Raw genomic sequence first — 27421 nt, forward strand, 5'->3', positions numbered from 1 at the left:
CTGTAGCCGTCAAATGGCAACCTGGTATCCAACCATCGTAGGTACAACCAAAACCTCCACAAAGTATAATGCCCCACGGATGAACAGATAAATGAGTACTGAGGACAACATACTGCATGAACTGGACATGTATGCTCTTGGGGAAAAATAAGGGTTCGATGCCTCTAGTTGTCAACAGTCACAACGGTTCTGTTCATGTCAGTCGACTGTGTACAATTATAATCAATCTACAGGATGATGCCCACTGACATACTCTGGATGAAGTCACTCCGCACATGCCATTGCCATTCCGCACTGCTCTAAAGACATACCAGCCACTCGCCTAGTGGCGGAAATCAGAAAAACCAAGCAAGCTGACCATCTATGCAGATGAGCCCCAACACAGAGGTTTCTTTTTGTGTATGTCAAATGCTTATCATTATCAGCTAAAAAAGACTGTGTTCTGCCACACGAAAGCAGTTGTGCTAAAATTTGCAAATGGGAAATGACAGGAACGTGTATTGCAAGAATTACTATCAGTGAGAGAACACAGCTCTTCGAATTTGTCATTTTAACAGAATGTCATCATAATTGAGTATTCTTGGATGAGACAAGTGGAAGATTAGAACTCCAGATTGAAGAAGTTGTTATACATCTGTCATCAGTGAGACAAGTACCAGTTGCTCAGTAAACTGTGATGCTTTTGTCGATTGCAAAAAGCTGCTCAGGCTTACAAAAGAAATATTCGCACCAGCCACGATCATAAACAATGCAGATGGTCAAGGAGAACTGAGGATCACTAATCGTCAGAAGCAGCCACAACTCATTCCTAAAGGTATGTACATAGGATGGACCAAATCAGTCCATAAAGCACAGCTTACTGATAAAGACAAAGAATCATACTTCACTACCATCACAGAAAACTTGGTAGAGGAACCTGCAATTGAACTGCCAATATTATCTTGTCTGACGGAGGAATAATGTTATTGAGTGTTAGCTGTTTTACACAAATCATCTTTCTGATCTAGAGTGTAGAAAAAGACAGTGCAACATGCCTATGCTAAAACACCGTATCCTCATGGGATCAGCTGCCAACAGGCAGCACTTGTATAAGATGTTGTCTCAACGATGGATAAAACAGGACGAAGTAGAGTGGACATAATCGAACCTTCAGTGTGTCCTAGGTCCTCTCTCGTGGTCCTTATGGAGGAGGAGAGTGGCACATGGCATTTCTGCATCAGCTACTGCCAGCTATTAAAATGAAAGTGGGAAAGGAAGGAAGAAAGCCATTTATACATTGTCACGCATTGATGACACCTTAGGCTGCTCAAAGGAACAAAATGTTTTTCAACTATGTACTTGCAGTAGGCTACTGGCAAACAGGTTGACAAGGCCGGCTGACCACAAAATGACTGCCTTCGAAACCCCCTGATACCCTTATGTGTTCAAATTTATGCCATTTAGATGCTGCTTAGATGCCTGAAATGAGTAACTGTTTGGATGAGGTCATTTTTTGCAAAGACTTTTGAAGAACATCTAAACCAACTTATGACCTTATTGAAGTGTGTTTAGATTGTAGGCCTCTACCTAAACTGGAAAAAAATGCCTCATAATTATTCAAAAAATAAAAATCTTTAGACACCAAGTTAATGGCACTTTCACAGTGTGAGAACTTTTTCAAAATTGGTGATTCGCAAAGAATTTCTGTACCAAGGCACATGTATCGCAAGTACTACTAAACTTCCCTGTAATGAAGTGCAAGAAATATCTTTCCTTTTCTTTAAGGAGATGCTAATGTCTTCTCCAGTTCTTGTTTTATATGGCAAGAATAACACACAGATACTAGTGGTAATGGGATAGATGCAGTTCTAGTACAAATTCGAAAATATGCTGAAAAGGTGAGAGCAGATGCTTCCAGAGGACCCACCAAGTCCAAGAAGAACTACTCTACGACCGAGAAATTGTGCCTTGAAGCTGTTTGGGCCACCAAGTTTCAACCACATTTATTTGGCAAACCATTCACCATTGTTACAGAAGATAGAGTGGGTCGACTGGCACTAAGGGTAAGATCTACTGCTGGACACATTACAAAATTTGATGTCTAAATTTATACAACTGTGGTAAGATCTTCTCTTTTTGATGTTGATTACTGCTGCAGAAGAAACCAGAGGGATGATTGTGATTTGTTCATTGGTAGCTGTACGTTGCAAGTTATAAATTGTTTCAAGCATTATGAGGAGGAATTCTGTTCATCTGTTCGAAAATACTTCATTGGTGCGTGTGACTACATGGTCCACAAATTCCCATTGAAAAGTGAAATGCTGAGGAATGCAATAGTTATGCAATTTGTGGAAAAGTTTCCAGTATTATTGAATGCAGTTGCAGGTAAACATTATGATGCCATAGGTGAACAACAATCCCGGATTTGTGCATTTTGGATGTATGACCCATCAGAAAGAATTGATCAGCATTAATTGCTGATAGGAGAATTAAGAAGCAGTGATGGGAGCATAAAATTTGACAGACTAGTTTATGCTCAGTTAGGTGTATTATTGATCCTTCACAAGATGCTAAATGTGAAAGGATATTTAGTCAGGTCACTAAAACAAAAACACAGTTTAGATCATGTGCTGGTGACAAAAGCTTGAAGAGATTGTTGACAGTAAAATCAAGAATACAGGGTGACTGCTTTCAGCTAACCTTAGACAGAGGATTTCTCAGAACAGTAAAATCTTCAACAGTTACGTCCTTAAATCAGTAGAAATAATTATGTTGTCAAGTGTTTGGTGAGAAGACAATTATAACTCTGTGCTAGAATCTTTACCCTATCCTCACCATGCATTGGAAGTTTAACTAAGGAGAAAAATGATAGATCCGATCAGAATGGAGAACAAATTCCTTCTTCAATAATTGGGAATAGACATTAACTTTTATTGTCCTATTACATTTTGAGAGAGAACTTCTATTTTGATTGGTAATTGTTCCAGTTTGTTAATACATGCACAACATCACCACCATCATTACCATTCAGATTCTGCAATAAGCTATCTACTCCAGAACAAACTTATACTTCATCATTAAGAAGAGAAACACTATACATGTTCTTATGATTGTTCCAATGTTACTTAATTTTTTAAGTATAAACTAATACTAATGGGCTACATAGCTAGAGTTAAATATTATGAGAATTTCATAGATTTCTCCAGTGGCATAGTTTCCCAGAAAATATGTAATACTAGCTAACTTCGCATATGCTGACATATAATTTGTGAAATCTTCTAAGGAAAAAGTAGATACTACTGTCTAATACATAGTGCTAGATACTAGCCTAAAAAAAATGCTGTTTTTGTAGAATTTCAGAATACACTAGAGAGCCAATTGGTGAACCTATTTAAATGAGCTTCATGCATATCTCATAAAACAATATGGTGGACAGTTTTATGACAATCATATTTTTTAATTTAAAACAAAAAAAATTACCTGAATTGACTAAGTCTTTTAAAAGTTTCTGTGTGTGTGTAAGTTCATATGAGGCAAATTTAGTGGCTATGACATCAGTGTGAGAGTTTACTGTCTAAATGAATTGCTGTTGGGGAGGACATCGAGCATGAAGATATGTAACTGATCGTCGATAGTGTTCACGTAGTCCACAGCTGCCGCGGTGCTTTCAGTTAGTACCACAGCTCCCATGGAGGCCCAGATGAATCTCCTCCATAGTATAATTCTGCCCCTGGCAGCCTGCATCCCTAACATGGTGCATGTTTCAAGCAGCCATTCGCCTGGTTGATGGCGTACACGGACACAACTGTCAACCTGATGTATCAGTAACCGTGATGTAACCAACCACGTTAAAAGGTTCCACTGGTCCCCTACTAATGGTGAATGATTACATTGGATCAACATAGCAACACAATGAGTTGTCTGCTGAAAAGCCCCATATTCAACGATATACTGTATGATGTGCTCTGAAACATTTATGCATGCAGCACCATTGTAATTTGTCATCAGATCTTCCACAGATTACTGCCTGCCCTGCTTTGCAGAGTGTGCAAACCTTAAATCTCCACATTAAATGATGGGGCGTGGATGTCCAACATCTCATATATTAATTTTCCTTAAAACAGTTTCCGTGGGTGCTGATGACAGTAGCGCAAGAGCAGGTGATCAGCTTTGCTATTTCCGAGATGTTCATTCCTAGACACCAGGCCATCATGCTTATGTCAGTGGATTTCCTTGCAGTTCATACCATCACTAGAATGAGTTCACATTCAGGTCTGTTCCATTTATATACTTTCCCCATAGCATTATGTGACAGTATTGCGACAAGGTTACATACAGTCTATCAGTGGGAAGTGTTCATGTATTGAGTCTTCAGTGTACATTATCATCTCATCGTCGGTTGCGAAAGCTAGAAATTCTGTTTGTGTGTGTGTGTGTGTGTGTTTGTGTGTTTTTCCCATGTGGAAGTTTCTTTATATATTTTTAAAAACAAAGATTCCAAGACTTACCAAGTGGGAAAGCGCCGGTAGACAGGCACAATAAAATAACACACAAACACACACACACAAAATTTTGAGCTTTCGCAACCGGCGGCTGCTTCGTCAGGAAGAGGGAAGGAAAAGGAAAGATGAAAGGATGTGGGTTTTAAGGGAGAGGGTAAGGAGTCATTCCAATCCCGGGAGCGGAAAGACTTACCTTAGGGGGGAAAAAGGATAGGTATATACTCGCGCGCGCGCACACACATATCCATCCATACATACACAGACACAAGCAGACATATTATGGTCACCTTTGCCTTTACAAATGTGTGCTTGTGTCTGTGTATGTGCGGATGGATATGTGTGTGTGTGTGTGCGAGTGTACACCTATCCTTTTTTCCCCCTAAGGTAAGTCTTTCTGCTCCCGGGATTGGAATGACTCCTTACCCTCTCCCTTAAAACCCACATCCTTTTGTCTTACCCTCTCCTTCCCTCTTTCCTGAAGAAGCAACCATCGGTTGCGAAAGCTAGAAATTCTGTGTGTGTGTTTGATTTTTTTGTGCCTGTCTACCGGCACTTTCCCGCTTGGTAAGTCTTGGAATCTTTGTTTGTAGACAGGCACAATAAAAAAACACACAAACACACACACAAAATTTCGAGCTTTCGCAACCGGTGGTTGCTTCGTCAGGAAAGAGGGAAGGAGAAGGAAAGATGAAAGGATGTGGGTTTTAATCTTTCATCTTTCCTTCTCCTTCCCTCTTTCCTGACGAAGCAACTGCCGGTTGCAAAAGCTCGAAAATTTGTTTGTGTGTTTGTTTGTGTGTTTTTTTTATTGTGCCTGTCTACCGGCACTCGGTAGACAGTCACAATAAAATAACACACAAACACACACACAAAATTACGAGCTTCATCAGGAAAGAGGGAAAGAAAAGGAAAGGATGTTTGTTTTAAGGGAGAGGGTAAGGAGTCATTCCAATCCCGGGAGCGGAAAAAAGGATAGGTATATACTCGCACGCGCGCGCGCACACACACACACACACACACACACACACACACACATCCATCCATACATATACAGACACAAGCAGACATATTTTAAAAAAATATTTTTAAATATGTCTGCTTGTGTCTGTATCATAGGTAACACTTGGTTCAAGAATCATAAAAGAAGGCTGTATACATGGAAGAAGCCTGGAGATACTGACAGGTTTCAGATAGATTATATAATGGTAAGACAGAGATTTAGGAACCAGGTTTTAAATTGTAAGACATTTCCAGCGGCAGATGTGGACTCTGACCACAATCTATTGGTTATGACCTGTAGATTAAAACTGAAGAAACTGCAAAAAGGTGGGAATTTAAGGAGATGGGACATGGATAAACTAAGAGAACCTGAGGTTGTACAGAGTTTCAGGCAGAGCATAAGGGGGCAATTGACAGGAATTGGGGAAAGAAATACAGTAGAAGAAGAATGGGTAGCTTTGAGGGATGAAGTAGTGAAGGCAGCAGAGGATCAAGTAGGTAAAAAGACGAGGGCTAGTAGAAATCCTTGGGTAACCGAAGAAATATTGAATTTAATTTATGAAAGGAGAAAATATAAAAATGCAGTAAATGAAGCAGGCAAAAAGGAATACAGACGTCTCAAAAATGAGATCGACAGGAAGTGCAAAATGGCTAAGTAGGGATGGCTACCTCTAGTAGGATGTAGGGGCTTATCTCACTAGGGGTAACATAGATATTGCCTACAGGAAAATTAAAGAGACCTTTGGAGATAGGAGAACCACTTGTATGAACATCAAGAGCTCAGATGGAAATCCAGTTCTAAGCAAAGAAGGAAAAGCAGAAAGGTGGAAGGAGTATATAGAGGGTCTATACAAGGGCGATGTACTTGAGGACAATATTATGGAAATGGAAGAGGATGTAGATGAAGATGAAATGGGAGATACAATACTGCGTGAAGAGTTTGACAAAGCACTGAAAGACTTGAGTCGAACTACTGACGGCCTTGGGAGAGCCAGTCCAGACAAAACTCTACCATCTGGTGAGCAAGATGTATGAGACAGGCGAAATACCCTCAGAATTCAAGACGAATATAATAATTCCAATCCCAAAGAAAGCAGGTGTTAACAGATGTGAAAATTACCGAACTATCAGTTTAATAAGTCACAGCTGCAAAATACTAACGCGAATTCTTTACAGACGAATGGAAAAACTAGTAGAAGGCGACCTCGGGGAAGATCAGTTTGGATTCCGTAGAAATGTTGGAACACATGAGGCAATACTGACCTTACAACTTATCTTAGAAGAAAGATTAAGGAAGGGCAAACCTACGTTTCTAGCATTTGTAGACTTAGAGAAAGCTTTTGACAATGTTGACTGGAATACTCTCTTTCAAATTCTGAAGGTGGCAGGGGTAAAATACAGGGAGCGAAAGGCTATTTACAATTTGTACAGAAACCAGGTGGCAGTTATAAGAGTCGAGGGGCACGAAAGGGAAGCAGCAGTTGGGAAGGGAGTGAGACAGGGTTTGTAGCATGTACCCAATGTTATTCAATCTGTATATTGAGCAAGCAATAAAGGAAACAAAAGAAAAATTCGGAGTAGGTATTAAAATCCATGGAGAAGAAATAAAAACTTTGAGGTTCGCCGATGACATTTTAATTCTGTCAGAGACAGCAAAGGACTTGGAAGAGCAGTTGAACGGAATGGATAGTGTCTTGAATGGAGGATATAAGATGAACATCTACAAAAGCAAAACGAGGATAATGGAATGTAGTCGAATTAAGTCTGGTGATGCTGAGGGAATTAGATTAGGAAATGAGACACTTAAAGTAGTAAAGGAGTTTTGCTATTTGGGGAGCAAAATAACTGATGATGGTCGAAGTAGAGAGGGTATAAAATGTAGACTGGCAATTGCAAGGAAAGCGTTTATGAAGAAGAGAAATTTTTTAACATCGAGTATAGATTTAAGTGTCAGGAAGACATTTCTAAAAGAATTTGTATTGAGTGTAGCCACGTATGGAAGTGAAACATGGGCTATAAATAGTTTGGACAAGAAGAGAATAGAAGCTTTCGAAATGTGGTGCTACAGAAGAATGCTGAAGATTAGATGGGTAGATCACATAACTAATGAGGAAGTATTGAATAGTATTGGGGAGAAGAGAAGCTTGTGGCACAACTTGACCAGAAGAAGGGATCGGTTGGTTGGACATGTTCTAAGACATCAAGGGATCACCAGTTTAGTATTGGAGGGCAGCGTGGAGAGTAAAAATTGTAGAGGGAGACCAAGAGATGAGTACACTGAGCAGATTCAGAAGGATGTAGGTTGCAGTGGGTACTGGGAGATGAAGAGGCTTGCACAGGATAGAGTAGCATGGAGAGCTGCATCAAACTAGTCCCAGGACTGAAGACCACAACAACAACAACAACTACTACTACTACTACTACTACTACTACTACTACTACTACTACTCTGCTGTGCCACAGTGTTAATTTTACATTTACATGCAGTATTAAAATGTATCCGTAATGTCAACTCAGTATTGCTGCTGTTTTTAACTTCTCTCTGTGTGAGATGTGTGACTTATCTCCATACTATTAAAATATTGACTGGTTACATAATTTTTTCCTAAAGGAGCCATTGTTTCTATTGTCACCACATGTTTGTCACACAGTTGATGTATCTTTGTCACTGTTATATTTTTATCTGGGACCATATAATGGTAGCCATTTATTGATGACCTGGTGTCATGATCAGTGTCGTATCTAGTATGTGAGGCAATATCCCAATTCTGGAGTATAGCTCTTGTATACATAGTATATATAGGTCCATCTCTTCTGACTTTTTCCGAGTTCTTGCATCACCGTGGTGCTGTGAATCACATATCATTTGGTATCTTTCATTGACTTTAGGATGTCATTTGATAGTATGTGAATGTCACAGGAACCTGTTGAGCACATAGCTATGGAGCTTTTCTATTCTGTGATCATATACAATTCAGCCATGTGATATCACTAAATGTTCTATTGATGTCTAGTATCTTTTGCCTTATCTTAAAGACAGTGTCATGTAGTGTCTGTAGTTTCTCTGTGTTTGTTGGCAAATTGTTGATATGGAGTTGAATATGATCAACTTCCTCTGTGACAGGAAAATATACGGTACTATCTTCTGGATGAACGTGCCTAAACAGGAGTTTTATTGTTATGGTTAGCACATTCTTGTCCTCCAGTTTAGCTAGTCTCATTGTGTTTTCACACATTTTGTAAAGAGGCCACACGTCCATCCAAAAACTTCTTCCATTTCTCATGTTACATCCATCACTGTTTATTTTCTTTTGATAATTCCTGTTGTTCTCCAGTGAACTTTTTATTTTCATAAGCTTCCATTGTTAGATGTTGTGGTCTATCACACTCTGCTGCTATATCTGAATTTGAGTGTATGTTAGTCCAAAGTATTTCTTGTTTATAGGTGACATGCTGTCCATTGCTTTTCTCTTTCTATTTAGCCACTTCCACAAACTCACTCCTCCACTGTTACTATTGGTCAGAGGAAAAAGGTCAGTCAGTGACAGTTATTATTGGGAAGGATTGTTCCTGTCAGTGGGTCTAGTAGTTCAGAACAGTCTTTTCCCAGTTCCCAACAATGCAGTTCTTATGCCAGATGGAGCAACATCTCACACAGCAAGCAAACACTGACACTTCTAAAGACTAAAGAGAACATTCACTGTTGTTTGGGATGATTGGCCTGGAAACACTAACCCTAGCCCTGTTCAGCACCTCTAGGCAGGATGCATTCTTCAAAGAACTTCATCCACACAACAGAAATCAGCTTATTGCACTTGTTCAGGAGGAATGGAACTTGGTCACCTTTGAAAAGACAGCAGTGCTTGCAGAGAATTTTGGCAGGTGGGCTGAAGAATGTCTTCATAATTAGGGATGCCATAGAGAATACTGAAAAAATGAACAGATGATTGTCTAAATCACACATTCAAATGTAAAACCCTCTACAAATAATTGAATGATATGATTTGTCATAAATGTTTACTTTTACTGGGATGACACAACTGCTTTTAGAGAGCAATATAGACAATCCCAAAAATTTTGAATGGATATTATTAGGTAGGTCCACCTTAAATGATACATCCTTTACTGCTTAGTCTTTTATCATTGTCAGAGTGTCAAGTTTGTGTGCAACTCGTGCCATCGCCAAATGAAATACCTTGGAGCAAAAAGTATGTTTGGAGGATGAAAGACAATATGAGAAAGTTGAAGAGTGTCAGAGTATGACATAAGATATTAACTGTCGGAACAATTTCATCCACACCAAGCAACTACTACATAAAATATGTCCAACCTCCAGGAGAAAGTTGGGAAAACTAAACATGGCAAACCCAAACCAAAGTGAGACCATAGCAGATGGGGTCCCGCTGTGGGCATGTTATTGGAATATAACAAGATATCATTGACAGCCAATATGTCTGGACACCAGTTAACTCTGAGGCTTCATTCTTTCCGATATTGGATTATGCTCGCAAAATTCATTCAGCCAACTACAATCCATATTTTTATGATAACTATAAATTACCACACAACGCTTTTCTAATTTGTCAAGCTCCAGAATGTAGCAGTAACGTGTCATTGGATAGAACTTCTGGGGGCACCACAAATTGTCACGTAGACTGTAGAAAATCTCAGCTCTGAGCTTACAACCCTTCACGATTCGATCATTACAGTAGGACGTCGCTATTTTCCCATTGAATCTTTTTCTGTTGCTCTGGAAAGTCTGAAGTCACTATTTTCCCATTGAATCTTTGTTACTCTGGAAAAACATGAGCTGTGTTTCACACGATCGGAAGTCTTACCCACAGACTTACACATATACGTTCTCATGCCAACAATTTTTTAACTATTGCCACAAGCTTGTGTTTGGAACCTTGCTTCAAGGTATACTACATTCCCAAAATTATCAATAAGTTCTCCAGTGTTAATAATGTTGAAGGCTATTTCCGCATTTCCTGCATTGTGTGCATTAGATGTCAATTAAATGTGTCTTCTAAAGTCAGTATTTGGTTTTCTTGCTAGATTCCTTTAATATAAACCTAATCGAATAAAACGGATTGACAATTATACACAGAAAAGCCATAAAAACACCTGCTGTTGGAGGGTTAAGGGGCCACTTAAATCTTCTTCTATCCTGGCAGTGTACAATCATAATATTGCATTGGAGCTGCATGTTAACAATACTGGCTATAGGGTAGATCAAGTTTTGCCAAAAATTTAGAAATTATGACAAACATCATGATACAACTATTCAGAGTGCTACTAGTCTGAGTAGAGAGAAGCTGCCTTGCTATCTTTTTTGTGTGTATGTGAGGGGAGGGGGCAAGGGTGCATTGTATTTTATCCACATTCATTTCATTTCATTTAATCTTTGTAAGGGCACTGATAACCTCACTGTTGAGCACCCGTAAATCCCCCCCCCCCCCCCCCCTCTCTCTCTCTCTCTCTCTCTCTCTCTCTCTCTCTCTCTCTCTCTCTCTCTCTCTCTCTCTCACACACACACACACACACACACACACACACAGAAGTTCCAAGTACATTTTCTCAGCAGGCTGTTCATTGTTGTAGTTGATCAAATACCTCTTTATGCTGGCCTACAGACTGGTAGAACCCATTAAGATGACTGTCGAGATGAACACTGTGGGTTGAGAGTTACAGTGGTAATAAAAGGATGGAAGATGAAAGTTTGGCATCACTTCAATGACCTTGCACATTCTCAGAATGGAGGAAGTAGTCGGTATGTCCCTTTTTGCCTTATGTGCTTTAAGGAAACCCAAATCTGGATGGCTGGCCAAGGAGTCGCTCTTATGTCATTCTAAATTTTAGTTAAGTATCCTACCACTGGACCACTTCATTCTGTTGTCACAGTGGTATGTAAATATGGAGAAAGACACATTCTTTCAAATTAGCTATTCGAGTGAAACAGAAGTGCTCTGTTTTGAGAGAGAGAGAATATCCTACACTCATTGGCCCTCATCAGGTGGTTAGCCCGCACATTTTGTGTTCAGTTTCCGGTTGGCTAGCAAGGTTAAACGTACACATTTTTGATGAAGCAAACTGTGGGGATTTGCCTGCAAAACTAGGTGGGCACCACTGCCTATATTTGTTGGCAGTTTTTGTGTGTAATTGCCCAAGACTTGTGGCAAGAATCTTCATGATTTCCTCCTTTTCCCATCACCTTTTCCTGCTATGTTACAACATTGTTAAGCCTTTCGTGGGTCCATTATTTTTTTTTTTTTTTTTTTTTTTTTTTTTTAAGCAACTCAGCGAATATAATTTTTTTGCTATCCTATTATTATTGTTATCAACTGACTGTGAATTTTTTTATAATTTTATTTTGTAATTTAGGAGCAAAAACTGTGGTGGTACATATATTACTATAACATCTTTGTATGAGCCATTAAAACTATGGTGGTAAATAGATTTCCCACTTCCCTTTTGTGAGCTGTTACATGTTACCATTAGTAATGAAAAAATGAATATTGTTTTCTGTTGTTATTTTATGTTTTCTTTTACTTTGTGTAAAAAATATTTGTTACCAATATTATAGTTTACTTACCACAATGTAATACAATCCTAAAAACTTTATCAGGCAATAATAGTATGAGATGATGCAGGTCACAATAATGTATATTGGAGAAGTAAAGCGTGTACTGACAACAGTATTGATCCCATGACAAACAGAAGCTGACTGCTGTACCAGTCTTCATACATGTGGTGCAGTTTACTACCACAAGATGTCAGGCATAGACAGAGGTGGTGAGACATATTCCCAAAAGCTTTGAGATACCCCAAAGTTGGTAGTAAGTTTGCTTCCCAAGGACCACAGATGACATTAATTTTATGGTATGCATACTTCCCAAACTCCTTCTAGATACTAGTTCGGTGATAACCATACTTCCAAAGAACCATTAAAACACCATTGTTTGGGAGGATATATATACTTCCCACAGTCCTGAAGGCTATATTTCACAACAAACAGAAACTACAGGTGATGCAGCAGACTGCCACTAGATACCAGGAGTGCACAGAAGTGGTAACACACATTCTCTTAAATTCTGTAAAGAAATAAATATAGTGGGAAGTATGTCCTACAGCCCACGAGAGGGTTAAGCAAGCTGTGACTAAATTCAGTGGATTTCAGAAGTTAGCAGGAAAGTGAGTGGACAATCAAAACTTTTTAAGTGTGACATTTCTTTGAATAATCATTTACCAACTGACGTGCTCACTGCAAGAATGTCTATGTAAGGTTGACAACAGGCAGAACACATGAATGTATTTAGCCAAGCTCTCTCTCTTAGGGATGTCCAGTACAGTTGCTGATCATTCTGTACACTACGACTTAAGAGACCACAGTGCTTACTGTACCACATGTACCATTTTGTCTTACCATCCAGCACTAACTCCTCTGAACTTCAGAGTGGAACTTACTTTCCAATATATCTCTTAATTTCATCATTCTCTTGAACTCTACCTACATTAGCACCAATCCACAGTTTCCTGCTTTTAAAGGTGGTCGTTAGAGTCTGTATTCATGTATCCCCCCTCCCCATGGGTTCTTACATTTATTGTATTTATTTATTGTTGAGTTCATTTGTATTATTCCTGTAATTACCATTTTCTCCTTTTTTTTTCAATCCATCTTTACTACTACTATATACCTAGCAAATTCCAGTGATGTGCCTTCTGATGCACTGCCTCCCACCTACATCTATTTCTGAGGTCTTCTCTTTCCTATTTCCTCACTTCCACTTTAAACCCCACAAGTCAAGCTAACATAGGTTCTGCTACTTGATAGGAGTACTGTTTTTATTTTCTTTTCGTTGGCTGAACTGAATTGTGTGAATTGCGCCTTGTGAATATAGCTTGTAGTCAGTCCAGGTATCCCTTTATGAACGTAACAAATTTTGAAATAGAATTTTCCTTCTTATACAACTAAAATCTGATGCATACAATTTGTTTCTTCTATTCTACTGGAACTTCCTTAGTTCAGAATAAGTTTAGTATGTTTCAGAGTATTAGATTAATTTCAAGATTTCCACTGGAAAAGTTACATGGAACTTCTTATGTGACATTTTCCATAGTCAAATAGCAGTTATCTTAGCAGACTAGTACTTCAAAAATAAAGAGCATTATGCATCTTTAATCAGTATCATCCACCCTTTTTTTAAATTTTGTTTTTAATGCTTGAAGCAGACTTTAGCTGCATTTTAATTTATTAGCATAAGTTTCACATTCCTGTAGTAATGTGATAGCTTTTTGTTGTAAACAGAAAGGGAGCGCCCCTCAGAAAAACACGAAAAAGGAAAGGAAGTCAGTGGTCGAGAATCAAAAGAGAGATCTGAACGTAAGACTGAAGGTGCAAGGCAAGGAGCAGGAGGAACATCTCTCACAAATGATCTGCCTTCTACAAAGCTGACTTCAGCTCCCAAAATAGTACCCGCTGGACATGCTATCGCTGCAATTGAAACCAAGAGGGAGCTGCCACCAGTGTAAGTATTGCATCGTGGGTTACTTAAAATGTTGATTGTGGCATACAAATTGAAGTCTGTACTGGCTTTAAGTTATTGTTCTTCATATATGTAAACACTCTTCCATCTAACATACAACAATCGGAATTAGTCCTTTTTGCAGATGACTCTTGTACTGTAATCAGTACAAGCTTACATATAGAAACAAAGTTCTTAATAGCTCATTGACTGGTTTTCTGCAAGTGGTGTCAACCTTCAATCGTAAAAAGATACATTATGTTCAGTTCTGCATATTTTGGCGTACTACACCAATGATAACACATGGCGAGGATGTGGAAACTTCGAAATTATTAGGTGTCTGTATTGATGAGAATTTAAATTTTGAAAAAGCACATTTTGGAATTCCTAAAACAACTTAGTTCAGCCACATTTGCACTTAGAATCGTTGCAGACCAGTAACTTGACATATCTTGCACATTTTCATTCTATAATGTCCCAGAGTAATGTTCTGGGGTAACTCATGTTTAAGAAAGAAAGTCTCCTGTGTGCAAGAACATGCTTTAAGAATAATATGTGGTGCTCACTGATGCTCATATTGTAGATATCTGTTTAAGGAGTTGGGCATTGTGGCTACAGCTTCACAGTATATTCATTTCCTCATGAAATTAGTTGTTAAATAACCCACTGCAGTTCAATAGGGTGTACATAATTACAATGCCAGAAGGAAAAGAGATTCACTACTCCACATTAAGGCTATCTATGCCATAAAGGAGGTGTGCACAATCCTGCACAAAAATTTTTGATCATTTCCCCATTTTTATAAAATGTCTGTTGGGCAGCAAAGTAAAAATTTGGAAAAAGAAAAAAAACACTGAGAAAGTTAATTCTTGACAACTCCTTCTATTCCATAGAAGAATGTTTATTACTGTGATATAATGTGTAAAATATGGTGAGTAGGAATTATTAACTCGCATCTGTATATCTTTTTTCTTTTGTGAGATGAGGGGGTTGGGCACAGCTTACAAATGTTCAGAATGGAACTGTATGTAAAAATTAATTTCCAAAGTGAATGTAAAATGACTTGTTTCACATCATTATGATCTATCGTGCAAAATGATCCATTGAACATGAAACAAACTAACTAGCCTCTCCACATAATGGTGTTATTACTGCCATTGCTGTACAAAGTAGGTCATCATATTTCCCAGCAATGATAAGCAGATGCAGAAGGAGCACTTCACAGCCACCACATAAAATTTTAATATTAATATCATTAAATTTGTGTCTGCTGAGGCAAGTGAGGGAGTTTAGCTCTTCCTTTAGTCAGTGGTGGCCACTCACATTCGAATCCCTACGGCCACTGCTGCCTTCTTCCCTACTTGAATGCTTGGACTACTTTGAGCCAAGTTGTATTGCACACAGTTTACAGACAGAATCAGTTATTGCATAGTGTGTCTTGTGGATTTAAGTATGGAGATTTATAGAATAAATAAATAAATAAAATAAATGAAATTCAAAAGTGTTTACAGTGGTTAACATTTTCACTTGTACAATAATAAGCCACAACTAAATCATTGAAAAAAAAAATGTCATAGTGGAGTGAGCTATCAGAAGGGATGAAGTGATAACCACATCATTCAGTATACTGTACTGCCTCCACAGCAGGTTGTGCCACCTGGATGACATATGTTGACTAAATTTTCGTAACCAATAAGACTACAAAAACTAAAAAAAATAGTAGTTAGTGCTAATTAACTTACAGCTTCCTCAAGGAGTGGAAGTTAACAATGTATCAAGGGACTGCACATTTGCAATCACCATAATGGTCATTGAAGTGGCGTACTTTTACATGCAAAGATAATCTAAAATTATAAGAATGATAAAAATAAGAAAAAACAGTAATAGACCTTTTTGATGAATCTCTAGGGACTGCCAGAACATTTTCCCCTTGAATTAGAGTTTTCCAGAATGTTAATCCTGGTATGCTAAACATAACCAGAATTTGGGGTTTTTAGGCCATTTAGATAGCACTCTTTAATCTTAAACTCAAATGATTTGGCCCTAATAAGTCCTAAGATATTTCATTGGTGCTACACACTTTTCATTAACTTAATATGCTCTTTTTTTTGGTCACATATCAAGTACCAACCATTGTTTTGATTTAAAGTTGTTTACATTAAGAAATGTATTTGTAATGTGTAGATAAATCTGATTACATGGAAAGGAAAACACTTAAGTATCAGCCTTCTCTCTCTCTCTCTCTCTCTCTCTCTCTCTCACCCCCACCCCCTCCCTCCACCAAAAAATTTTTGATCATTTTTTTGATCATTTCTCCCGCCCTCCTCACCTTTCCAGTCAGTGGCCAGCATAACATACTGACAAAAGGTGTCCATTTTAACTGGTTGAGATTAGTTAGAATAAACACATCTGTAATGAGGAAACAACTTCACACCTTACTTCTAACCGACGAGGCCCAACTTCTTATGTGAAATGTCAGTGACGCTGCTTTCTCTTAACTGAGATCTACTTTCATTTTTGACTCTTTTGTTTGAAGTGTTTGTGCGTGTGTGTGTGTGTGTGTGTGTGTGTGTGTGTGTGTGTGTGTGAACTTGGGAGACAAATTAACTTAATGGCTTGTTATTAGTGCTCATATACTGTAAGTGACATTGACAGTGTGGTTCTGTCCAGTTGTAACTATTTCTTGTGACTGGTCTCACCCAACCAAACACATTTGTATCAGCGTCTGTATTAGGCCCAGTTGCGGAAAGTGTTGTGGTATTGCATTTGAAAATGGATAGGAGTGTGTTAATAGAGAATAGAACAAGTGTGAAGTGAAGTGATTGAGCAATTTGGTGTCAACCTGACCAGCAGTATCACAACTTTGATCTCAAACCAGCTCTCTGGTAAAATACAGGGTGTTTAAAAATGATTTATCAGGTTTTAGATATATGTTTTTCACGGACTATTGCATACACATTAGTGACTCATACATTATATGGGAAAGTACATTTTCAAGTTTTTTATACAGTTACAAATGCTCTATGAAGTAGTCAGATTCGACTCGGGACACATTCAAGCCTGTCCCTGTGAATATTCACCAATGCAGCAGTGATGTATTCCTGGAATTCAGTGTTGCCAGTAGAGGTGGACATAAATATTGCCTTTCACATATTGTCAAAGAAAAAAAAAGTCATGAACTGTATAGTCAGGAGACCTTGAGGATCACCTGAAGAGTGCCCAATCATCCCGAGTGCAGTGCCAAATCCATTGATTTTGAAGTTTCTTATTCAGATGCTGATGCACTACTATGTGACAATGAGGTGGAGCTCTGTCTTGTTGGAATATGAAATTTGTGCTATTATCTTAGGCCTACAATTAAGGAAACAACCAATCTTGCAACATGTGTAGGTTCTTTGTATCCATCAGTTTTCCCATGAAAAAAGTAGGGCCCATACAGCACAGAAGACACTCACCTTTGTAGAACCTCTTTCAACCTCCACTACAACATTGTGATTTTCTGGAGCAAACAGGTTTTAAGAAATCCCTTCACTACTTCTCTCACTGGTAAATTCATATAATTAGACTTGTTTCTTCTTAGCTGAATCAAAACACACATTTTTGTAACACTATAAATGATTCTCTCTCTCTCTCTGTCTCTCTCTCTCTCTCTCTCTCTCTCTCTCTCTCTCTCTCTCTCTCTCTCTCTCTGTTTTTTCCCCCCTCCAAATTAGTTGTCAGCAACAGTGTGTGTGTGTGTGGGGGGGGGGGGGGGGGGTGTAGAGTCTCTGTTGAGAATGTCAGATGTTGTTGGATGTTTTACAAGAACAGTGGCATAATATGTGGGTACATCTACATCTATGCTAAGAAGGGTAATACTTTCTGAGTCCATGGTATTTTTGATAAAAGTCACCTGTGCCCACACCACTCCACCCCCTTCTGCTGTATAGTTCTAAATAGTGAACACTTTGGGGACCTCAGTATTCGTTTGCTGGGGATTGGTAAGTGCTATCAGCCCCCTCTAAATATAAGCTGTGGCCAGGCTTCAATGACCAACTTATGGCACAATGGTGGAATGTTGCGTGTCACAGAAAATGATCATCTTAGCTTAAATGCCTGGATCACATTGATTGTATAAACCACTATAAAGGTGTGCTGTGCACTTTTAAGTGAAAATAACAGCTCTAATGAAGGAGAAAAATACAATTTTTTATTATGCTGTTAGTCAAATAAGAAGAAGAAGAAGAAGAAGAAGAAGAAAATATATTGGATAAGATAAACGGGGTCTATTCCATTATAAATATTTTTTGATGTGTTTGTATGTATACATCTTTGCTAGCAAATAAATGTTGATGTTTTTAAATGATGTTTCACTTCTCAGCACTTAACCACACAAAATTGATTAATAGTTATTAAGTTTGCTTTGGCCATTAATCAACTATAATAATAGTTTGTCTCTCAATTCCAATAATATATTTTGACCTTTTTGTATCACGATAGTATCTCATAATCTTACTTTCACAGTTTGGTACTGTGCTTAACAAATTGATGTGACGTTAAGTGTAAATACACTCTGATGTAATGGTGACATGACATGACGCTCTGTTGATTTGTAGTGTGAATTGGACTTTAGGGTTACCCATGCAAGGGGCCCTGTGCTTGCGGAACCTATCCATTTCATTTTTAATGGTGAATCCATACATTATAAATAAGAATGAAAAGATGAAGACGCCTTCTTTATTTTTGTGTTAACACAATATTTAAAATAATTTTTGATATGTTTAGAAAGTACTGGTCCAAGAAATTGGTTATATGATAGTTGTAGTAAACTATTAGCATTTTCTTCATTCCGTATGATCAAGAACTTGTCCGGCCCAAGGTTTGGTGAAAGGCGGCACGCCTAGTTTAACAGTATTAATTTCTTCAAAGAATGAGTTTTTCCGTTTCCTCAGCTTCAGCAGTTTCTGTTAGTACATATTTCCCCTTCATAAGATCTGTTCCCATCTATTCTTCTCATTTTATATTCAAACCCCCTACAGTACCTGTTAATTTCATTATTATTATTATTATTATTATTATTATTATTAATCATAATAATTACTTTGCTTACAGTTGGTCACTGGTGTGGTTTAGTCTCCCATTGTGAAATATGACCTTTTTCTCTCCATTTCTCTTCTTTATGAAATTTATTAAGGGTACCGAATTGTTCCAAGCAATTTAAAATTGAAGTGACTTTTGGCCACTCCTTTCTTATCATTTTCTCCTGTGTGTAGATGGGCATCATATTGATTAATACTCTCATTAGATGGCTATCACTTGGCTCATCTAAGAACTTTACCTTTGCTGAGTGCTGTTCAAAATGTTTTTAGAACTCATCCCATTTAGGAATATATTGTCTTGGGTCCAGTGGTTCTAGGATTAGTTTCTGCCATACTCCTAGAGACCAATATTTCTCTTTAAATTTCTTCTCAAAATTTTCCCAATTCTGGAATTCCTTTACATTAAGGTTACCTCATTCTCCAGCTCCAGCCTTTAACCATTCTTTTACAAATTTTCTTTTCTTTTTATGATTCGTTGGTGGAAGAACATCTTCCAATGTTCATAAAAGGACAATAGGACATATTTTCCCTTCATGCTAGAAACATGGAAACTTCTAGTCAAAATTCCTCCCATCACTCATTGGCATTCCCTATCATTCTGGGTGAGGACATAGTAGATCCTTTTAATTCTCCGTAGTTTTCAGAGTCCTCAAATTTCACCTTCAGATCAGTATTATGGGTCCTATTTTTTCTATACCCACCAATTTACTTGAAGTCCTTTCAGTACATTTAACATCTGCATAATTAGTCACCTCCGCCACCTGCCTTACAAGTTCCTGTAATCTATTCTCAGTAGGTTATATTCTTTGTACAAAATTCACAGGCACTGAGTGCATTGTAAAGCCACTTCTCGGGTTTGTCACTGGATGCTACTGTGCATATCCAAAAATATTTCATTGATGTAGCTGCTAGACATCTTCAGGTGGTGGCACTTGCTGCTGTCACTGCTGCAAGACACCACTGATGATAATTGAGTGGTGATGTTGAAATTTATCAGGCCAGGAGCTGGCAATATGTCTGCATGGGAAGCAGCACTCCTAGTGCTCCCCCCAGCCCCCTCCCACCCCACCTCACCCCCTGCTAGGAGCCACAAAAAGGCCTTCCGTGTATGTGCTGTGTATGGTGACTGTGTTGCTGAACGTTCCTGTGGTTAAAAGCTTAATTAAATCTCAGCAGTGTGTTGCGTCGAAATTCTTGTTTTTCCTGTTTTGATTTAATGGCAGCCAATGTTGGATTCTAGGTGGTGTTAATTGAAAACCTGCATCCCTGTTGAGTAGACTACAGATATGTATGGTCTCCAAACAACAAAGTCCCAGAAAGATGACACTGGGGAAAAAATTCCAGTTGTTTTGTAAAACATGAGATGCCCCATGTCCATGCAGTGCTCCAGTACTGCTGATGCATCAGGTTGCTCCAAACATGGATGATGGTGTTCGATGCAATGTTCTTGCATGGCATGTCCGTGCAATATAAGATTCTCCACATTGGCATGGCATCTTATACACACCACTTTTCTCAAGATCCGGTTTGTCTTTGAACACAATAAATTCCTCAATTTTTCTGATGGCTGAAAAACACACTTGATGTCATGCCTTTTGAAGATTATTTCTATTCTTGAAGACATGCCCTCAAAACAGGGGAAGAACGCCATTGCAATGGGTGCCTCCACATCCTCATTTACATCCCCGCTTTGAATTTGCTTAGAACAGAGTGCATGGTGTATCTGTCTATCAGAATAGCAGTTTTGTTGGATTTCAATTCTTAGGTGTTGTAGCCCATCAGGTAGGCTGTCGGCATCTGACACTACATGTGCTCTGTGCACTTAAGAGTGTAAGACACTACCATGTTGTGCAGGGTGATGACAACTTGTAGCCTGCAAATATAGCTCTGTGTAAGTTAGTTTGCAATAGATACTATGTTTCAGTGTACCGTTGGCCTTTCTTCTGACCACGACACCCCCGAATGGTAAAATGCCATCTTTTTCCACTTCCATTGCGAATTGTATGTTCGGATGAAGAGAATTCAGATGACATAGAAACACAGGTAATGTCTCCATTCGGTGGGGTCACGCCACAGATGTATCATCTACATACTGCCAGAAGCAGGAAGGTTTGATTCTTGCTGACTGTAGTGCTTTCTCCTCTAAATCTTCCATAAAATAGTTGGCCACCATTGGAGACAGAGGGCTTCCCATGGTGACACTGTCCACTTGTTAAAAATACTTGTCATTGAATAGGAAATAAGTTGAGGTAAGCACAGGTTTAAACAATGCCACAATATCTTTCTCAAGTTGGCTGTTGATGAGCTCTAACGAGGCCTGCAGAGATACTTTCGTAAATAAAGATACAAGGTCAAAGCTAACCAAAAGATCTGACAGTTCTAGTGCCATCAGGCATCCAATGAAGTTCTCTGGATTCTGGATATGGTGGTCACACATGCCTATGAAAGATCCCAACAGCATAGTAAGGTGTTTGGTAAGAAAATATGTAGGAACCCCAATGTTATTCACTGTTGGACGAAGAGGAAATTGATTCTTATGCATCTTCGGTAGGCCGTACAGGCTTGGGGGAACTGCAGCCTGTTGGCAGGCTCTTAACGACTTTAGAAAGGAATAGAACTTTTCTTGATAAGGCCTAATGGTGTTCTCTGGATCTTGCCAGTCAGATACTCTCTTAACTTGCGATAAGCAGGATCAGCACCTTCCTCTTGCTGTTGTATTCAGGTCATGTCAGGAGGATGCTGGCATTCCCCTTGTCAGCAGGTTAAATGACATCTTTTTCCATTTTCAAGTATAGCAAAGCCTTCCTTTCTGCTTAGCTGATGTTAAACTTCCTTGGTGGGACATGTGTTAAAATTTGACAGATGTCCCTCATAATCTCTTTTGCAACATCACTTGGAAGCTTCAGAATTGCCTGTTCTATGCCAGCTATGACATCACAGATTTGAGCTGTCGGTATTTCTCAAATACTGAAATGGTTGTGTTTTCCAGGATTCTATCCATGAGATTGAACATGCTGCACCGACGCAATGCATTGCCTTCTTGTAATTGATCCTCGACACGAGTATACTTTGACATTTGGTCGACCTTGGCTTGTTGTTTTGACCAGTCAGCATAGCGTCCAGGTTGCACTACCTACCCAATCCCAGGGTAAAGCTGATAGTTTCGAAGATATCTTCAGATACAGTGACAGTAATTTCATGGACACCATGTGCATTTCCTGTCATGTATAATTTACTTTCTCTCCCCCTATGGCTGCTCTTACCTGTCATTTAATTCTAACAGCAGTCACAGAGTCAGTATGATGATTAAATTTAGCAAATATTGAGGCAGTTTGCTTGTCACAGCACCACAGTAAAAATGGCATAGTGCACGGCAGTCTGCCTCTCTTATTACGTAACTTGTCAAACTCATGTATGTCGTCGGCCATCTCCTCCCTGTAGAGGTACCAGATGTGACTTTCCAGGCTTTCTCAATGGATCTATTGCAAATACACTTCTCGAGTTTTCTGTTGGTTGATTTTATGTAAATCCCACTCCCCTCCCCATCCCCATTAGGGCCAGCAGCATAATATATGCCTGTTAATGACATTATTATTAGAATAGACGCACCAAACAGGTGCTTATAATAATTAATCTTTATTCACAACAGACTGATTCAGCCTTTATCGCCATTGTCAAGTACATCTAGATTGATGTAATGACCATATTATGTCATTGGTGAACTGTCACTGTTTTAATAAGGTGGTAAATGATGTAAATATGTTAAAAATAAAATGTTAATTACGATGTGACCATGGTTCGACAGTTCCACCCTTAACAACGCTATATGTTTACATATAACACTGTAAGAGTGGAACTGTCAAACTACTGTCTGAACAGTGTCTGTTCCACATGTTAGTGGCAGCTAATTAATTTCCTCTGTGGCTAACAACCATAGTTGTAACATGGAGCTTGCTCCACTCAAGGTTGATAGCATCTGACAGTCAGCCATGAGAAGCTCTTTTAGAGAAAAATTTCCACTGTCCAACCCAGTAGGGGAGGAGGATGCTACATCGGATTTGGTGGGTAGCCAACTAGAAGGATCAAATGAATTGATGCACTTGAAATCACCGAACTCTCATCAAGTGCATAGTGCCAAAATAAAATGTGAACACATTAACTACATTGGAACATGTAACATAAACTCTTTACTGAAAACTGGAAAGTTCAGAAACATAACAAATGAACTGGACAGACAGACAATCATAATAGCATGACTCCAAGAAATGTGAAAGACAATAGAAGATCCATTTGAATCTCAAGGTTATAGAATTTACAATAGAAAACCAGGACAAAGAGTTAAGAAACAGTTCCCACAATTCAGAACATGATTTGTAGTAAATTTGAAAGCTATTTCTCCAAGAATCGCAACTTTAAATCTGAAACTCAAAAAACACAAATGCACAATCCCCTACCAATGAGAAAAAAATGTTCCAACAAGAACTATGGTGGAAGTAGAAACATTCTGGGATCTTTTGAATCAGACACTAAATCAAGTCAGTAAAAACAAAGTAAAGATCTTAACAGGGGATTTTAATGTCAAGCTGGCAAAGGAAAAGAAGTACAGTGATATAATTAAAAGTGAGCTCCCCATAAACAAACTATTAGAAATGGACAAAGACTCATTGAAATTTGCAGGACACATGGTGTCATCTCCAAATTTACATGTTTTAAAAGAAAATCAAGCAGACTTGACATGGGAACATCCTGATTGGATGAGAGGAGAGTGGCAGCTGCGCCATGTCTGCATAGACAAATCCTTTCATAAAGTAATTCAAAACTTTAAAGTACTGAGAGGAACAGAAACAGATTCAGATCATTATTTGGTGAAAACCAAAATCTAATTCACCCCATTAAGGAAAAAAGACAGAGAACAAATGAGGATAAAAGAAAGTATGACCCACATAAATTAATAAAAAATGACAAATATCAGAAAAACACACAAAATACTATATTAACAGACAATTTTGAGGGAATAATACAAATTTATAAACAACATGCTGTAGACGAATCAGCCCCAGTAAATCAACGTAAAAAACATGCACGGTGGACTACAGAATGTGAAAGACATAAAGCTTGGGCAAAAATTTCAAATTCACAAAACAGAAGAAAATGAAACCCACCTCAAAAACATCAGAAAAAATTCTCTCACATTATCAGAAAAACAAAGCTGCAATATCAAAAGGACCTGATTTCCATTGAAGAAAACTACTGCAAAACCAATTACAGACACTACTTCAAAGCCCTTGATAAACAATTACTTACTTACAACCCTTCCACAATATTGCTGAGAAATAAAGATGGAAAAATAGCCTTTAACAACAAGGAAAATGCAGAAATCATCGCAGAAGCATTCAACAAGCTCTTGAACAGTGAGGAACCTGAAAAGCGTTTAAACCCAAGCACCCCTGTACAAGCCAACCCAGAAAATATAAACCCACTTACAATACAAGAAATAGAAATTGCACTTAAAGAAATGAGAAACTACAAAGCATGTGGTGAAAATCAATGTAGCCATTTGTTGATAAAACAACTCAGGCGTCTTTGCATATTTTTACAAAAAAAATGGGGCAACAGAAAAAATCTCCAGAGAAATGGACCACAGCTACAATTAACGCACTTCATAAGAAAGAAGACAAAAGTGGTCCAGACAACTATAGAGAAATCTCACTCTTATACTATTCCTACAAGAATTTTTCCAAAATTTTACACAATCCGATCAAAGAATAACTGGATTAAGAAGTGGGGGAATACCAAGGAGGCTTCAGACAGAACAATAATTTCTCTGAAATTAATTGTGACTTATTACAAGCCTCTCTCTGTTACATTTATAGATTTTAAGGAAGCATATGATTATGTCCATAAACCCTCACTGTTAAAAATTTTGAGACATTTCAGACTCCCCAAAATTAATTACACTGATAGAACTTACCTTAACAAATACAAGTTCGAAAATTAAATTCATAGAGGAATTTTCTGAATCATTTGTGTTAAAAACTGGTTTAAGGCAGGGAGATGGCCTTTCACCACTTCTTTTTAATTGTGCTCTTGAGTACATAATGGGAATGGTACAAGGACAATCCGACGAACATTAAGGTTGGAACACTAACAACATTTAAGAAACTAAACAACAAATACAATCATTACAGGAAGTAGCCCAGAGTATTGTCCTGAAAATATATTTTGAAACTGAGATAGTGCTAACATGACCACCACTGGCAAAGAGAATTAGAATTGGAGAACACAACATAAAGACTGTTGAAAAGTGTAAATACTTGGGAGAAATAGCAACACACATCCTGAATGAGAAACCATCGTGGCAGAGTAGAATAAACAAATTGATTAAAATACGTCATCTTACCAAGAACACACATAGCAAAAAATGCTTCTCAGTAGCCAAAAAACTCAAACATTGCAAAACAGTCGCACGGCTGCAAATAACATCTGCTAATGAAACTACGCTACTGGCCATTAAAATTGCCACACCAACAAGAAATGCTGATGAACGGGTATTCATTGGTCAGATATATTATCCTAGATATGACATGTGATTACATTTTCACGCAATTTGGGTGCATAGATCCTGAGAAATCAGGTGGTTTTTTCCAGTTCCGTCACTGAAAATTTCTTCCAACTTTTCTTGAATCCAGGACTTGACAGCTGCCTTCACCTCTTCGTCGTAGGTGTAATTGTTAGCCTTAAGGTCTCCCTTGAGTAGAGGAAAATATAAAAATCGCAAGGCACAAGATTGTGGGGGGTAAGGAGGGTGTGGACTCTGCACAGTTGATCAGTAATGAAGCCATTACAATCCTTGCATATTCCAATATGATACACCAGACATTTTGAATCAAATCATCAACAAGTTTGTGAAGTTTATCATCTGTGGCTGTGTTAGGAGGTCCACTGTGTGTTCATCAACAAATATGACTGTTCAAGGCTATCAGCTGCAAAATTTTACTGTCCATCAATTTGCGGTAGTCACCATAAACCGCCTTTAAATGATGATAAATCTCAGTAGGAGCCATTTTTTTAGCAGTTAAAAATGTGTTAACAGTACACTGACATAACAATAGAGCACATCTCTATACTTCTGCTAGTCAAAATACACTTAGTGTACACAGTGCATTCAAACTGCGCCTGCATACAGAGAGAGAAGTTATGTTCCACATGCCACCTGGCATGTTTCTCAGTGTCATTTTATACGTGTTCTACAAGCATGTGTGCATTACTTTTCAGCCTATCCTTGTGTAATTAACAAGACCTATTACTTTAATGATAAGCTTTCCAAATTAACAGTAAGTTACTCTTAAAAAACGAACTTCATCTATGAGGCGTCATGGAGCTCATCTTATTAATATGGCATAGTTGGCCATGCACTTACTCACCACACACAAACGTGTGCGCGCGCTTACACACACACACACACACACACACACACACACACACACACACACACACACACCTTGTGGAAGAAAACTTAAAAAAAATATTCCGTTAAACAAAACGTAGTCAAACTAGACATTACGTGTGACTGTGACTGTGGCAGGAGTATGAACACTAGTATCAACAATTTCGTGACATAACACTACCAGATGGATCAATTCAGTATCAGGTTTTAAGAAAGGGAGAAAATACAATGGATACTGACTAGCAGCAAGTACACCCAGAACTATTTGTCATGAAATTTAAAAATTTCACAATTAATTGATAACTAAAATGAGTTGCTCTCCCCTCTAACTCAGATCCTAGGTGTGCTCTTGCTATAGCTGATATCTGTTTCGGAAAGACACTTTCTACACATGAAGTGTGGAAATTAATTAAATCCTCATATCTGTTAAAATGTTTTATTGCTGTCTGTTTGTCATTTTAATATCTTGAACTGTAAGGTATCATTTTACTCTCTCTTACAATTAGTAAAATAATTATGCTGGTTTCTTAGATTGACTTATCCTAAACTATCTATTACTTGTCAGAGAGGCAGGCAGAATATGTACGTTACTCTGCATTATGTTTGTTATTCACTCTTGTCAAGGTTTTTAGTTATTATTCTCTTTTACTAGAAATGTGCAAGACAACTTTCACATGATGTTGTGTATAAATCAGTAGGTGTATTGCTTTTACACCTAAAAATTTATTTTGCAGAATTTCAAAAGAGAAGGAAAAAATTAAAGACAAGGATTATGAACCAAAGGAAAAGACAACAAAGAAAGATGAGCGAAGGGAGGAATCTGAAAGGGAGAGGCGCTCCAAGGAAAAAAAGGAAGAGAAAATACCGCGTGAAGAAAGACTTTATCGAGTA

The 27421-nt window shown here is 38.2% G+C and overlaps 1 protein-coding gene across 3 annotated transcripts in view; it reads left to right on the plus strand.

The window, feature by feature from the left end:
- The window catches only part of LOC126281938 (THO complex subunit 2), a 292749-nt gene that overhangs the window by 183129 nt on the left and 82199 nt on the right, over positions 1-27421 (plus strand). For all 3 annotated transcript variants that reach the window (XM_049981284.1, XM_049981285.1, XM_049981286.1), the window contains exons 24-25: positions 13789-14008; positions 27265-27418. In XM_049981284.1, coding sequence (XP_049837241.1) covers positions 13789-14008; positions 27265-27418 — 374 coding nt within the window. The remainder of the gene's footprint in view (positions 1-13788; positions 14009-27264; positions 27419-27421) is intronic.

Source organism: Schistocerca gregaria, chromosome 7, assembly GCF_023897955.1.
Source record: "Schistocerca gregaria isolate iqSchGreg1 chromosome 7, iqSchGreg1.2, whole genome shotgun sequence".
Taxonomy (NCBI): Eukaryota; Metazoa; Arthropoda; class Insecta; order Orthoptera; family Acrididae; genus Schistocerca; species Schistocerca gregaria.